The sequence below is a fragment of the Pan troglodytes genome, chromosome 8 (genome assembly GCF_028858775.2).
Source record: "Pan troglodytes isolate AG18354 chromosome 8, NHGRI_mPanTro3-v2.0_pri, whole genome shotgun sequence".
NCBI lineage: Eukaryota > Metazoa > Chordata > Mammalia > Primates > Hominidae > Pan > Pan troglodytes.
Window position 1 is genome coordinate 78735269 of NC_072406.2, and position 14290 is coordinate 78749558.

At 35.6% G+C, this 14290-nt stretch overlaps 1 protein-coding gene across 7 annotated transcripts in view; it reads right to left on the reverse strand.

Moving 5' to 3' along the window:
* CTNNA3 (catenin alpha 3) overlaps positions 1-14290 on the reverse strand; it is a 1849205-nt gene that overhangs the window by 606484 nt on the left and 1228431 nt on the right. For all 7 annotated transcript variants that reach the window (XM_054660126.2, XM_054660128.2, XM_009458543.5 and 4 more), the window contains one exon: positions 4222-4378. In XM_054660126.2, the coding sequence (XP_054516101.1) occupies positions 4222-4378 (157 nt within the window). The remainder of the gene's footprint in view (positions 1-4221; positions 4379-14290) is intronic.

Below are 14290 nucleotides of genomic sequence, written 5' to 3' on the forward strand. Positions count from 1 at the left end.
TGTGTAGTAAGTGACTAGTAATAAAGGTTAAATTGTGGCTGGTCTAAGCCTAGTGTTCAATTAGAACCTGTTTATTCCAGCTCACAAGAGCCGATTCTATGCATTTCGTACCAACTCAGAGTTCAGTGACATCACATTGGCAGCTTAAAACCTGCAAAGGTGGGAATATTTATGCCACAGAAATAAACAAATGCTACAAATTAGGACTACCACTCCCTCCGGCTTCTAGTCAGTTGTTAATCACTTATCAGCACTCTCTAAACTCATCTTAGAAATCTAATTTTCTTTTGCCAGTAATTGGCTCAAGATTGAGAGAGGAACCAAGTTTTGACCTATGACAAGTAAGAGAAACTGATGAAAATCATCTGGGAAAGACTTTCTTCTCTAAAGTTAAAGCTGCAAGCCAGCTTCTTTTTCTGTTTTAAATGGTGTTGTGTAATGCTTGGAGATGCAATGCTTTAAGATGCAACCAAGAGGGAACATGAACAGAATTCAGAGATGCTTACACATTAATAACCTTGAACTGGGCCGGGCAAGGTGGCTCACGCCTATAATCCCAGCACTTTGAGAGGTCGAGGCGGGTGGATCACAAGGTCAGGAGTTCGAGACCAGCTTGGCCAATACGGTGAAACTCCATCTCTACTAAAAATCAAAAAAATTAGCCAGGTGTGGTGGCACATGCCTGTAATCCCAACTACTTGGGAGGCTGAGGCAGGAGAATTGCTTGAATCTGGGAGGTGGAGGTTGCAGTGAGCCAAGATCGCACCACTGCACTCAAGCCTGGGTGACACAGAGAGACTCTGTCTCAAAATAAATAAATAAATAAATAAATAAATAAATAAATAAATAAATAAATAAAATAACCTTGAACTGTCAGAGGCATGTGAACCAGAACAACTCCATCTTGAATAGGAGCTTGGTAAAATGAGTTTGAAACCTACTGGGCTGCATTCCTAGACAGTTAATGCATTCTAAGTCACAGGATGAGATAGGAGGTCGGCACAAGATATAGGTCATAAAGACCTTGCTGATAAAATAGGTTTGCAGTAAAGAAGCCAGCTAAATCCTACCAAAACCAAGATGGCCACAAGAGTGACCTCTGCTCATCCTCACTACTACACTGCCATCAGCCCCATGACAATTTACAAATGCCATGGCAACATCAGGAAGTTACCCTATATGGTCTAAAAGGGGGAGGCATGAATAATCCACCCCTTGTTTAGCCTATCACCAAGAAATAACCATAAAAATGGGCAACCAGCAGCTCTCAGGGCTGCTCTGTTAATGGAGTACCCATTCTTTCATTTCTTTACTTTCTTAATAAATTTGCTTTCACTTTGCACTGCAGACTTGCCCCCAATTTTTTCTTGCACAAGATCCAAGAACCCTCTCTTGGGGTCTAGAATGGGACCCCTTTCCTGTAACAGAAATATTATCAACCAGGGCAACCAAAATGTAGAAAATTATGAGCAGTCCACCATGGGCATAGAAAATAATGTGCGTTTTCTGTATAGAATTTAAAAATAATAATTAAACATATTAACCATCAGTCCACTTTTTATTATCCTCCTGTATGGATAATTCTAAATAATGTTAGCCATTAAAATATCCCTCTCCACATAGCTTAACTGCTCCTACCCAAGTCCTCCGTTTGCTAGGGCTAGTAACCCTAAAGCCAAGTATATCAAACATCTAGGTATATGAGATAAGGAAGGGTTTTTGTTATTTAAGTAACCTTTACACGAGTTTTCTGTTTCTTGTTTATGTTTTGAACTGCTTAAGTTGTCCATGAAAAGAAGCAGATCCAGAATATCGGTATATAAGGTTAATCTAGCACTAAAGGGAAAAACTATTAATTCCTGCTTTAAGGACCTACAATATCCCTGGATCCCAGGCCTCCCCCAGCTCTAATCATGCAAAGATTGGTAAATTATGGTTCTCCTTGTTGCATGTCCAGAGTATTCTCCCTATGTGCTGTCAGTATTACTATGTTAAACTACCTCTACATTGATGAATGTAAGTAGGTTCCTTTGCCTTTTAACCAAAAGAACCGAGAAACAGAACCTACTATTTAACAGTCAAATTACAAAAGGCTTTTCTAATATAAGGTGTTGACTGAATTTACTTTGCGAAGTCCATATGAAGGAGATAGCAAATAGACAAAAATATGCTTAACGTTGTTCATAATAATTAAAATTACTGTTTAAATGTTACCAAAAGAGCACATAAATGAATAAGTTCTTGAATAATATACAATCATGCAGAAATATGCAGCCAAATATGTGTAAAAAGGCAAGTAACATAAATATGCATATATATATGCATGACACACATTTGAAAATATAAATATATATTAGAAAAATGGTGAAAGGAAAAAAAAATCAGTTAGCAGTGATTATTATTCCTGAGTAGTGGACTCAACGGCCATTAATTTTTTTCCCCATACATTTTCTATATTTCCAAAGATTTTGATTCTATAAAAATAAAGTAGTTTAAAAATATGTAATTAGCATACATTTCATTTTCACTAATGTATCATGAAAATATAGTTGTTTCTGGAATAATTTTTCATTATGAGAATGTATACATACATGAAAGTAATGAAGTCAATAGGTTAGACTGGAACAAATCAGGTAACTTTAAAAAATGAAGTTGGATATTCATGAGAATTTGCATTTTATAAGAAAGAATATTATCACATTCCAAGAAAATCCTTCTCTTACAAAAAAGGAAAAATATATATATAATTTATTTTAGACAGAGGATTACTTTTTGAGAGAATAAAAAAGACGAAAATGTGTTCAGTTCTTTGTTCTTACAACACAAACAAAACTTGAATTATGCTTCTGAGGATATTGATTTATGAGTATCTTCACAATCCTGTGGGATATTATTCTAATTTGTGATGACAGAATAATCTGGGCTTCACATGGAATCTCAACCTTGTCTGTTGTAGTTAGATATTTAGACTTGTTTGTTTAATTCTTTAGATTAGCACTGTCAAACACATATAATGGTTGTTGAATTATCATATTGCATCTGTGAAAGGAAAATAAATCTTGGAGCCCCAAAATTACTAAGCCAAAGGGAAAAGTCAAGCTGGGAACTGCTTAGGACAAACCTGCCTCCCATTCTATTCAAAGTCATCTCTCTGCTCAGTGAGATAAATGCATATCTGATTGCCTCCTTTGGAAAAGCTAATCAGAAACTCAAAAGATTGCAACCATTTGTCTCTTATCTACCTATGACCTGGAAGCCCCCTTCCCGTTTCTACTTGTCCCACTTCTGCTTCAATTTGTTCCACATTTCTAGACTGAACCTTTGTTCATCTTACATATGTTGATTGATGTCTCATGTCTCCCTAAAATGTATAAAACTATGCTGTGCTCTGATCACCTTGGGCACATGTCATCAGGAACTTCTGAGGCTGTGTCATGGGTGCGTGTCCTGAACTTTGGCAAAATAAACTTCCCAAATTGACTGAGATCTGTCTCAGATTTTGTGGTTCACACATTTCAAATCGATGATGTTTTCTCACTAATATGTTTTTTTCCATGAGGGGAGAAAAATTTGGTTGGAAAAGAAGTGCAGGGAAATCAGGATTTATTTGAAAATCTAGGAAAAACCTAAGATTCTAGGTATTATTTTCTAATATGTTTTGGCCATGAATAGGAGTTTCTTTTATAGACTCAGTGTAAATTGTTAAATTTAAAAAGATTACAAGAGGTCAGGCTCATAATCCCAGAGTAGACCATGGATGACACAACTGCTGCTAATACATAGCAACATATTGCATCCAGAAATACAATCAATTAAATGTTTACTGTATTAAATAAAATTAATCTTATTTAGTATTATTCTTTTTTTTTTTTTTGAGATAGAGTCTAGCTCTGTTGCCCAGGCTGGAGTGTAGTGACATGATCTCAGCTCACTGCAACCTCTGCCTCCTGGGTTCAAGCAATTCTCCTGCCTCAGCCTCCTGAGTAGCTGGGATTACAGACGTGAGCCATGACACCCAGCTAATTTTTGTATTTTTAGTAGAGCGGGGGTTTCACCATGTTGGCCAGGCTGGTATCGAACCCCTGACCTCAAGTAATCCACCTGCCTCAGCTTCCCAAAGTGTTGGCATTACAGGCGTGAGCCACCATGCCTGTCCCAGTATTATTCTATTTTATAAAATTGACAAGAGAAAATAAACAAATTGAAAGAATAAAAACATACCAGATACAGCAAGGAAGTCATCAATGCTTGTAATGTCATCTACGGCTTCAGTGAGGACATGTATATGATTCTCCCATGTACGCTTGTACATTTCCATGGTGTTTTTGACCACTTGACTTTTGGGTCTTGCAGCCAAAGCAAGTGCAGCATTAATAATCTATGAAGATAAGGATTGAAAAAATTACCTATTGGTTGCAATGTTCACTATTTGGGTAATGGGCACACTAAAAGCCCACACTTCACCACTATGCAATATATTCATGTAAGAAATCTGCACTTATAATTCCTAAATATATAAAATAAATAAAAAATATTAAAACAATAAAATAAAATTAATTAAATTATACTCATTCATATTAAACATAAAAAATGGAATTTAAAAAAATCTGTAAAGATGTAGAACGTTTACTCAGTGATTTCTTTAAATACATTAAATGTATTAAAATTAGATTATTTAAATTAAATTATGGTTAAATACATTCATCATCGACAATAGGAAAAACAGTAAAATGTCTCCATATATACAGTTTATATTGAAAAGTACAAAATGTTTTATATTTATTAGTATAAATTATATAGGTATAAGTAATAATTTTTATTTTTAAAATTTTCCTACTCCCTCTATTATTGCAGAGTGAGTTTTTTAAATATAAACTTTGTTACCATAAGCTCCATCAAGTTCAAGACACTTTTCTAAGTGATGATATCAGGCATTTAATCTATCCTTAAAGAACTGATGATTCTGGGCATTTAAACATGTCAATCCAGTCTTTTTTACATTATTAACTGGTGAGAAATGGATGCCTTTAACAGATTTTTTTTCAAATTAGTAAACAAAAAGAAATCAGAAAGAACCAAATTAGGACTGTAAGTTGAATGCCCAGTGATTTCCCATGGATATTCCTGAAACATTGCCCTTGTTTCGGGAGAGAAATGAGCAGAAGCACTGTAATGGTGAAGAAGGACATTCTGTTGACACATTCTTGGGCATATTTCTGTTAAAGTTTCGGTTAATTTTCTCAAACCACTCTCATAGTAAGCAGATGTTATCATTCTTTGGCCCTCCAGGAAGTCATTAAGTAAAATGCCTTTAGCATATCAAAAAACTGTTGCCATAACCCTTGTTCTTGACTGGTCTGTTTTTGCTTTGACTGGATCACTTCCAACTCTCAGTAGCCACTGCTTTGATTATGATGCCTTCAGAATTGTACTTGTAAAGCCATGTTTCATCTCCTGTTACAATTCTTCAAAGAAGTAATTCAGGATCTTGGTCCCACTTATTTAAAAATTCCATCGAAAGCTCTGCTGTTGTCTGCAGCTGATCTTGGCAAAATGGTTTGGATACTCATTGAGTGGAATGTTTTTTCAACTTTAATTTTTTAGTCAGAATTGTGTAAACTGAACCAATTAAGATGTCTATGGTGTTGGCTATTGCTTGTGCTATTAATCATTGGTTTCCTTCAATTAGAGCATGAATAATATAATTTTTTTTAATCACAAATGGATGTGGATGGGCTGCTTCTGTGAGCTTCATCTTCAACATCATCTCATCTCTTGTTAAAATAAGTTATCAGTTTGTAAACTGAAGATTTATTTGGGGCATTGTCTCTATGAATATTTTTTAAAGCATCAATGATTTCATCATTCTTCCACTCAAACTTTGCCATAAATATGATGTTTGTTCTTCAATTTTAGCAGAGTTTATGTTGCCTTTCATAGGGGTTTGATATAGTTTGGCTGTATCTCCACTCAAATCTCATCTTGAATTGTAGTTCTCATAATGCCCATATGTCATGGAGGGACCTGGTGGGAGGTACTTGAATCATGAGGGCGGTTACCTCCATGCTGTTCTTATGATAGATGAGCTCTCACGAGATCTGATAGTTTCATAAGGGGATTTTCCCCTTTTGCTCAGCACTTCTCTTTCCTGCCGCCACATAAAGAAGGACATGTTTGCATCCCCTTCTGCCATGGTTGTGAGTTTTCTGAGGCATCCCCAGCCCTGTGGAGCTGCGGGTCAATTAAACCTCTTTCCTTTATGGATTACGCAGTCTCAGTTCTGTCTTTATTAGCATCATTAGAACAGACTAATATAGGGCTCTTTTCAAACTGATGTGTCTGATTTTTAACCCATCAAACTAGATCCTGTCCACGCACATTATCACAAGTTAGCACAAGTTTATTTTGGTGCAAAAATGTTGAATTCTATGCATAATTTTTTCATAAAACACATTTTCAGTAAACGTTTTGAAGACCTCTCATACAATGACAACAATAAAAAGAAGCTTTTTCTACGGAATATCCTAAAGACTGTACCTTAAGTCACTTCCTGTCACCACATTATTGGAGGTAGAAGACGGAAAAAATTAGTTGCCTGAGAATAATATATTTAAATCCTCTTTTTCTGTTTCTTTTCTATAAAAGAGGAACATATTAAATTTTAAGGAAACACACTAACTTTAGAAATAACTACTGTGCAGTATGCCTTGACTTCAGTGTTAGAGTTTTATTAACCTATTAACTTACAATGTACCTTTGTGTATACTGCAATGGCTCTGGTTCCTGGTGTTTCATTGTTCTTGCAATTGGACAGCTATGTACACATGTGGTTGTACTGAAATTATGCCTTCACAGCAAAGTATACTTTTAAAGTACTGGTGTAAAACCCTCAGTGGAGATATGAAGTTACGAATATAAGACAGGCTACATTTTATAAGAATATTTTCAGTTCTGCTGCTGATCCAATTTATCTGATTCAACACTGCACACTATGAAGAAGCTTTATCCTACTTGATTCTTCTGATATTTAGCTTAAATCTAAAAGAAGACACAATTCAGAAGAATTCTTCTAACCCTCTTTAAGGCAGAAAAATGTTCATCCCAATGTCACACTCCTAGAATTTTAGCCATATATGTAGAGAAAATAAAATAACCATTCTTAAATATTCTTCACGTAAAACTAAAGCTTTTTTTTAAAATGAATTATGTTGCTTTCTGAGGCATTTTGTTTCTTTAAATTATGGTTGAAATATTTACATGTCAGTCACTTGACCCTGATAATTATCTAGTCTGTCAGTTTACCTTTCAAACAGTCTCTTTTGAGTTCGGGCCTTATTATATCTTAACTGGGCCATTCTAGTAGCCTTGTAGGTTTCTACTTCCAGTCTCTATTTGCTCTTAGACATTCTCCTTAATGCAAACACATTTCTTTCTCAAATGCCGAAGTGATCATGCCCCCCACTTGCTGATAACCTTTGATAAAATCCTAGTTGACTAAAAACAAACACCATATTTCTTTTCAGTAATTCATAGTCTAAAACCATCCCCAGGTTGGTCCTTACCTACAGTTCATTCTGCTGTAATAATCTTACTCATTTTAGTCTTTGTTCCAGCCACAGTTTTCAGCTCCATTTCCTTATCACACCACTCATCTTTGTATCTCTGTGACTGTTTTTAGAGCTGAATCTGCCTTAATGCCCTTGCTCCATCCCTTTTTCTGCTGTACTCCGTCTCAGGAAACACTTTTCATACTTAACATATCCATGGAAATATCACCACATACTGTGAAGCCTGTCCCATTCCCTATACCCAGCAAACTGAATTTTCTCCTTTGTGTTTAAAAAATATTTTGTCCATATAAATAAATAGTAGTTATTCTATTGCATGATTGCTCGTACACATGTCTATTCCTGGGTAATGAGCTCCATTATAGGAGGGACTATGTATTATTCATCTTTGCTTCTTGGTATACTAAACATGTTAATTACCATAAATGCTATACTTATAAACTGTCCCTAAGAGAAACTATTCTGCTCACAGCCCACACTGAGAGGACAGCCACAGGAGGGCAGGTTTGGTATTATTTTCTCTGACTTCAACACTATTTAGGTCATAGGCAGGTACCCAATTCAAGAAGAGTTAATCTATTGGCTGGCTGGTGATTGGTTATGAGGTTTGACATAAAAAGTTGTGTTGTGTTAATCAATCTTGAAAATTTGAACTAGAATTTATGGAGAAATCATTAGTTAGCAGTCAAGATCAAAGCTGAAAGTTTCTGTAAAGAGCAGCCATCTTATAAAATCAGAACCAGAGGGGGCCAATGGAGCTGAGGCTACAAGGAAACTAGATCCAAAGTGTAAGGAAGAAGAAACTGTAAATAGACTGAACCTATAATGTTTAAAAAGAAAAAAAATAGGCCAGGCGCGGTGGCTCACGCCTGTAATCCCAGGACTTTGGGAGGCTAAGGCAGGCGGATCTCCTGAGGTCAGGAGTGCGAGACCAGACTGACCAATATGGAGAAACCTCCTCTCTACTGAAAATACAAAATTAGCTGGGCGTGGTGGTGCATGCCTGTAATCCCAGCTACTTGGGAGGCTTAGGCAGGAGAATTGCTTGAACCCGGGAAGCGGAGGTTGTGGTGAGCCGAGATTGCACCATTGTACTCCAGCCTGGGCAATAAGAGCAAAACTCCATTTCAAATAAAAAAAAGAAAAGAAAAGAAAGAAAGAAAGACAAAAATAAACAGGCAAAAGCAAAGTGTGGAGTAAAATAAGCCAGTGGGTGGCAAGAGGAGAATGGGGAAAATATATCAAGAGAGTCAATAACATCAACAGAGAGAAAATGATACTCAGATAAAAGAAAAAAAAAGAACTAGGAGTTGACTGTTTTTGAGAGTATCCTATTTTGGATTACAAGGCCACAGAAATGCTAATAACGATAATAATAAAATACTAACAGTCCATACTTTGCATCATGCACCACTGTTCCAAACACTTTCTACATATTCACCTAATTTTTTTAACCTAATTTTTACACCACAATGAGGTAGGTAGGTGTTGTCATCTCCATTTTCAGGTAAGGTTACAAAGTTATTAAGGAGAAGTTGTCAAGTTGACCTAGACTTCATACTCTTAATTGCCACACTGTACTCTCTTCTATAACAATATTATACTAATTTATGATGCTGTGAGTAAGTGATGATCCTTGAAACCATAAAGGCATCACTGAAGGAAACATTACAATGCCTGGTGTAAAGAAAAACAAAAGAGAGAGAGAGAGTGTGTGTGTGTGCATGTGAAAGAGAGAGAGAAAGAATATATATATAAAATTCGCTAAGTTAACCATTTATAAAACTCACTGGCATTAAGTACATTCACATAGCTGTGCAACTATCCATCTCCAGAACTTTTTAGCACCTCAAACTGAAATTCTGTACTCATTAAACAATAGCTTCCCATTCTTCCTTCCCCCTAGTACCTAGTAAGCTCTATTATACTTTCTACCTCTTTTGTTGACTATTCCAGATACTTCATATAAGTGGAATTATACAACATTTGTTCCTTTGTGTCTGGCTTATTTCCCTTAACATAATATTTTCAAGGTTTATTCAAGTTGTAGTATGCATCAGAATTTCATTACTTTTCAAGATTAAATAATATTCTACTGTATGTACATACTATGTTTTGCTCACCCATTCATCTGTCAGTGGACATTAGGTTGTTTCCATATTTTGGCTGTTGTGAATAATGCTGTTATGACCATTGTTGTACAAATGCCTGCTCAAGTCTTGGCTTGCAATTATTTGGGGTATATGCCCAGAAATGGAATTGCTGGATTATATGACAATTTTTTTAAAAAGGGGTCTCACTCTGTCACCTATGCTGGAGTGTAGCGGCTCGATCTCAGCTCACAGCAACTTCCACCTCTCAGGCTCAAGCGATCCTCCCACCTCAGCCTCCCAAGTAGCTGGGACCACAAATGCGCACCACCACACCCAGATAATTTTTTGTATTTTTGATAGAGACAAGGTTTCGTCACGTTGCCCAGGCTGGTCTAGAACTCCTGAGCTCAGGTGATCTACTGGCCTCAGCCTCCCAAAGTGCTGGGATTCCAGGTGTGAGCCACTGTGCAAAGACTGACAATTCTAAATTTAATTTATGAAATGGCCACATTGTTTTCCACAGAAGTTGCAGCATTTTATATTCATATCTGCAATGCCCAGGAGTTCCTATTTTTTCATATCCTGGCCAAAACTTATTTTCTCTTTTGTTTTTTCTTTTAATCCCAACCATCCTAACGGGTGTGAAGTGGCATCTCATTGAGGTTATGTTTGCATTTCCCTAATGATTAATGATGCTGAACATCTTTTCATGTGCTTATTGACGAACTGTTTATCTTCTTTGGAGAAATGTCTATTCAAGTATTTTGCCCATTTTTAAATTGTTTTTTCTTGTTGACTTTTAGGAGTCCTTTACATATTCTGGTTATTAATCTCTGATCATATATATGATTTGTAAATATTTTCTCCCACTCTTTGGGTTGCCTCTTCCCTCTCTTGCTAATGTCCTCTGATATACAGAAGTTTTAAATTTTGATGAAGTCCAATTGTTTTTTTTTCCATTTTTTGTGCTTTTGGTGTCATATGCACATTGCCAAATCTGATGTCACGAAGTGTCACTCTATGTTTTCTTCTAAGAGTTCTATATTTTTAGCCACTATGTTTAAGTCTTTGATTCATTTTGAGTTAAGTTTTGTATATGGTGCAAGGTGGGGCAAACTTCATTCATTGCCATGTACATGTTTTCCCAGCACCAATTGTTGAAAAGACTATCCTTTACCCATAGAATTATCTGGGCAGCCTTGTCAAAAATCATTTGACTGTAAATGCAAGGGTTTATTTCTGGGATATCTTTTCTGTGCCATTGAGCTATATGTCTGTATCACACTGATTTGATTATTGCCATTTGTAATGAATTTTGAAATTAGAAAGTGTGAGGCCTCCAAATTTGTTCTTATTTTTCAAGATTATTTTGGCTACTCAAGGTCCCTTGAGATTCCATATGAAATTGAGGATGTGTTTTTTTCTATATGTGCAAAATACATTGTTGGTATTTTCATAGGGATTACATTGAACTGGTACATTGCTTTGGTTAGTATTATCATCTTCATAATATTAAATTTTATAACCCATGAACATATGATGTCTTTTCTGTTTTTTATGTCTTCTTTAATTTCTTTCAGCAATATTTTGTAGTTTTCAGCAAAAACCGCAAAGGAAAAGACATTCAGGTAAAAGTCTTTCACCTCTTTCGTTAAGCTTATTCCTAGGCATTTCATTTCGTATGATGCTATTATTAAGTGAAATTGTTTTCTCAATTCCCTTTTCAGATTGTTCATTGTTCGTATATAAAGACACACTGATTTTTGTGTGTTGATTTTGTATTCTACTGAATTCTGTTATTAGTTTTAAGATTTGTGTGTGTATAATCTTCAGGATTTTCTAAATATAAGAGTATGTCATCACTGAACAGTGATAATTTTATTTCTTCCTTCCCAATTTGGATAACACCAAAAAAAATATAAGTTTTTTTATTCGTTTAAAGTTGGATTTTGTCAGGCAAGTAAAAAGAAAGGAATTAATTGGATTGATTGAGGTTATAGGAGGAGTACATAGAACTCCAAGGAACTGCTGAAAGCACTCACCAGTCTCCTTTTAAATGGGGCTTCTGTTATTCCAAGGACATTCCCTGCCCACGCTCGCAGATAAGGGCTGTGTTTGATCCTCATTTCTCTTTCCTCATAGAGGCCTGTCCAAATTAGCTCCTGTTAGACCCTGTGCATTAGGTTGTCTGGCACCCCAGACCAAAGCCAGTTTAGTTAGCTTCAGCTGGTCTCATTCTATCTTCTTTAGGCTTCTCCCCATTTTTACCAGTATATATGGCCAAGACCTCAACATGCTTTAGGCTAAGCTTCCTCATATTTTTTTATTAAATTAGATAGACAACTTTTACTACATTCTAAACTCATTTACCTTGGGAAACCCTTGAACATCTAAACTACATTCAGAATATTTAGGATTTTCAGATTGTCTCAAGATTTTCTTTGTGTCCCTCTAGGTATTAGAAGCTTGTATTTACAGGCATCTCATTTGTAAGACCCATCTCTAAGACCCATAAGAGACTCTAGAAATGTGTTCACATTGTCATTTATTCTAGTAAAACCTGCCACAAATAGTTTTGGGATCCAGCTAAGGGGAAGTTGAGTTGAGGATACATTTAGTTTGTGTTTAGGGGGTAATTTCAGGTGTTTTACAGTCACTTCCCTATATTTTTTACCACCTTCATACTTGTGGTATTGACATCAGATCATGATAGAACCAATAGAGACTTTGCCTGTCCTAATTATATGTGCTCTCCTTTCTGAAACACCCCCAAACAAACTATGCTAAAACAAAGACTGAATTATCTTCTCAGTTTCTACATAGAAAGTGACATTACAAAATAACTGGTTGTCATTTTAGAGGTGATCAAGAGTGTGCAGTGAAAGACAGAAAAAAAGAAAAGAAAAAAGTTTTATGAGGGTGTATCTGACACATCATTTATACAAATGTATTATTTTTCTGGATTTTGCTATATTTTGATATTTGACAGCATTTTAAAATTAGTATCTAGTTGGTTTTTGTTTTCTAAATAAATATTCACTTTTTCTTAAGGCCCTCAAAACTCTGTATACTTTAGGCTCCACACAGCCTGGCCTATCACAATCAATGTATTATTTATTTATTATAATTTTTTTTGAGACAGAGTTTTTGCTCTTATCAACCAGACTAGAATGCAATGGTGCGATCTTGGCTCACTGCAACCTCCACCTCCCAGATTCAAGCAATTCTCCTGCCTCAGCCTCCTGAGTAGCTGAGATTACAGATGCGTGCCACAGTGCCTGGCTAATTTTGTTTGTATTTTTAGTAGATATGGGGTTTCACCATGTTGGGCAGGCTGGTGTTGAATTCCTGACCTCATGTGATCCACCCGCCTTGGCCTCCCAAAGTGCTGGGATTACAGGCGTGAGCCACCGAGCCCGGCCAAACAGTGTTTTTTTGTTTTGTTTTGTTTTGTTTTTTTAATTAAAAAAAACCTATCTTCTGAAATGATAAAATGAACACATATTCAACTGCAATATTTTTATTCTTTACGGAGAAAAATGACTTCTTTCCCTTCACCTTCCTTTTGATGTGACAATGGTTTTCTTCAAAAAAGTTATTTTGCTTTTACTATATGTGTAAAAATGGAAGAATAGTGTAGGAGTTATAAAAATAACATTACTGAGGACCTGCAATGTGCCAGGCATGTTTCTAATTACTTGATTTGTATTGTTTTTCGTCCCCTGAGAAAGATCTTATCAGTATCTCCAATGTGCTGAAAAGACAATGGAGGCACAAAGAGATGAAATAACTTGCCCAAAATTATAGAAGAAACTCTAGATTGGAAGCCAAGAGGCTCAAGTTAAAGTTTTACTTTGCTTTAAACTGATTTTATGTCCATAAAAAAGTCATATTACCTCTCCAGGACCTATTTTCCCAGCAATACTGGTATGTGTACACTGGGGTGGGGTGTGGAGACAGGGTTTGAATTAGCTCATGCCTTAGAGGTTCTTCAGATTTTAACATTTGATTTAATGCTGATGTATATACTTCTCTTGAAAGATTTCTAAAAACAATTACTTAAAATGTGAAAATAAATCTACGTAATTAAATTTTTCCCAGAGATAGTTCAATATTGGCATTGATACAAATAATCTTAAAAATTTTACTTAATATAACAAAAGCACTTTGTGGATTAAAAAGATGATTTATATGTAGTATCTATAGGTCTGATTACCTCAGTGGCACGGCAAGTAGAGAAAATTAAAATAACTAGATATATGATGCCTCGAATACATCTAAGGTTGTATGTGAGGTGAATTTATGTAACATCCACTTAAATTGGTAACATCATCATAATTTCAGAATTCTAGCAACTGGAGTAATGGCATCAAATTCAATGCTCTAACTCTGTTCATCCTTTTCTCAGTTGCTTAAATGATGTTCTACTACTACCAAATATTTCTCAGTTTCTATGGAGTTTTTCCACATTTCTTTATTTTGATAACTTTTTCTATTTTACCTGCTCTCATACTATACTTCATCTATGGCAAATTACCTTTACACTTCAAATTATGGCATGCAATACTTCCCACCATGAATCTCCATAGTCAGAACTTTATGTTAAATGATAAAAGCATTTCAGAGTAG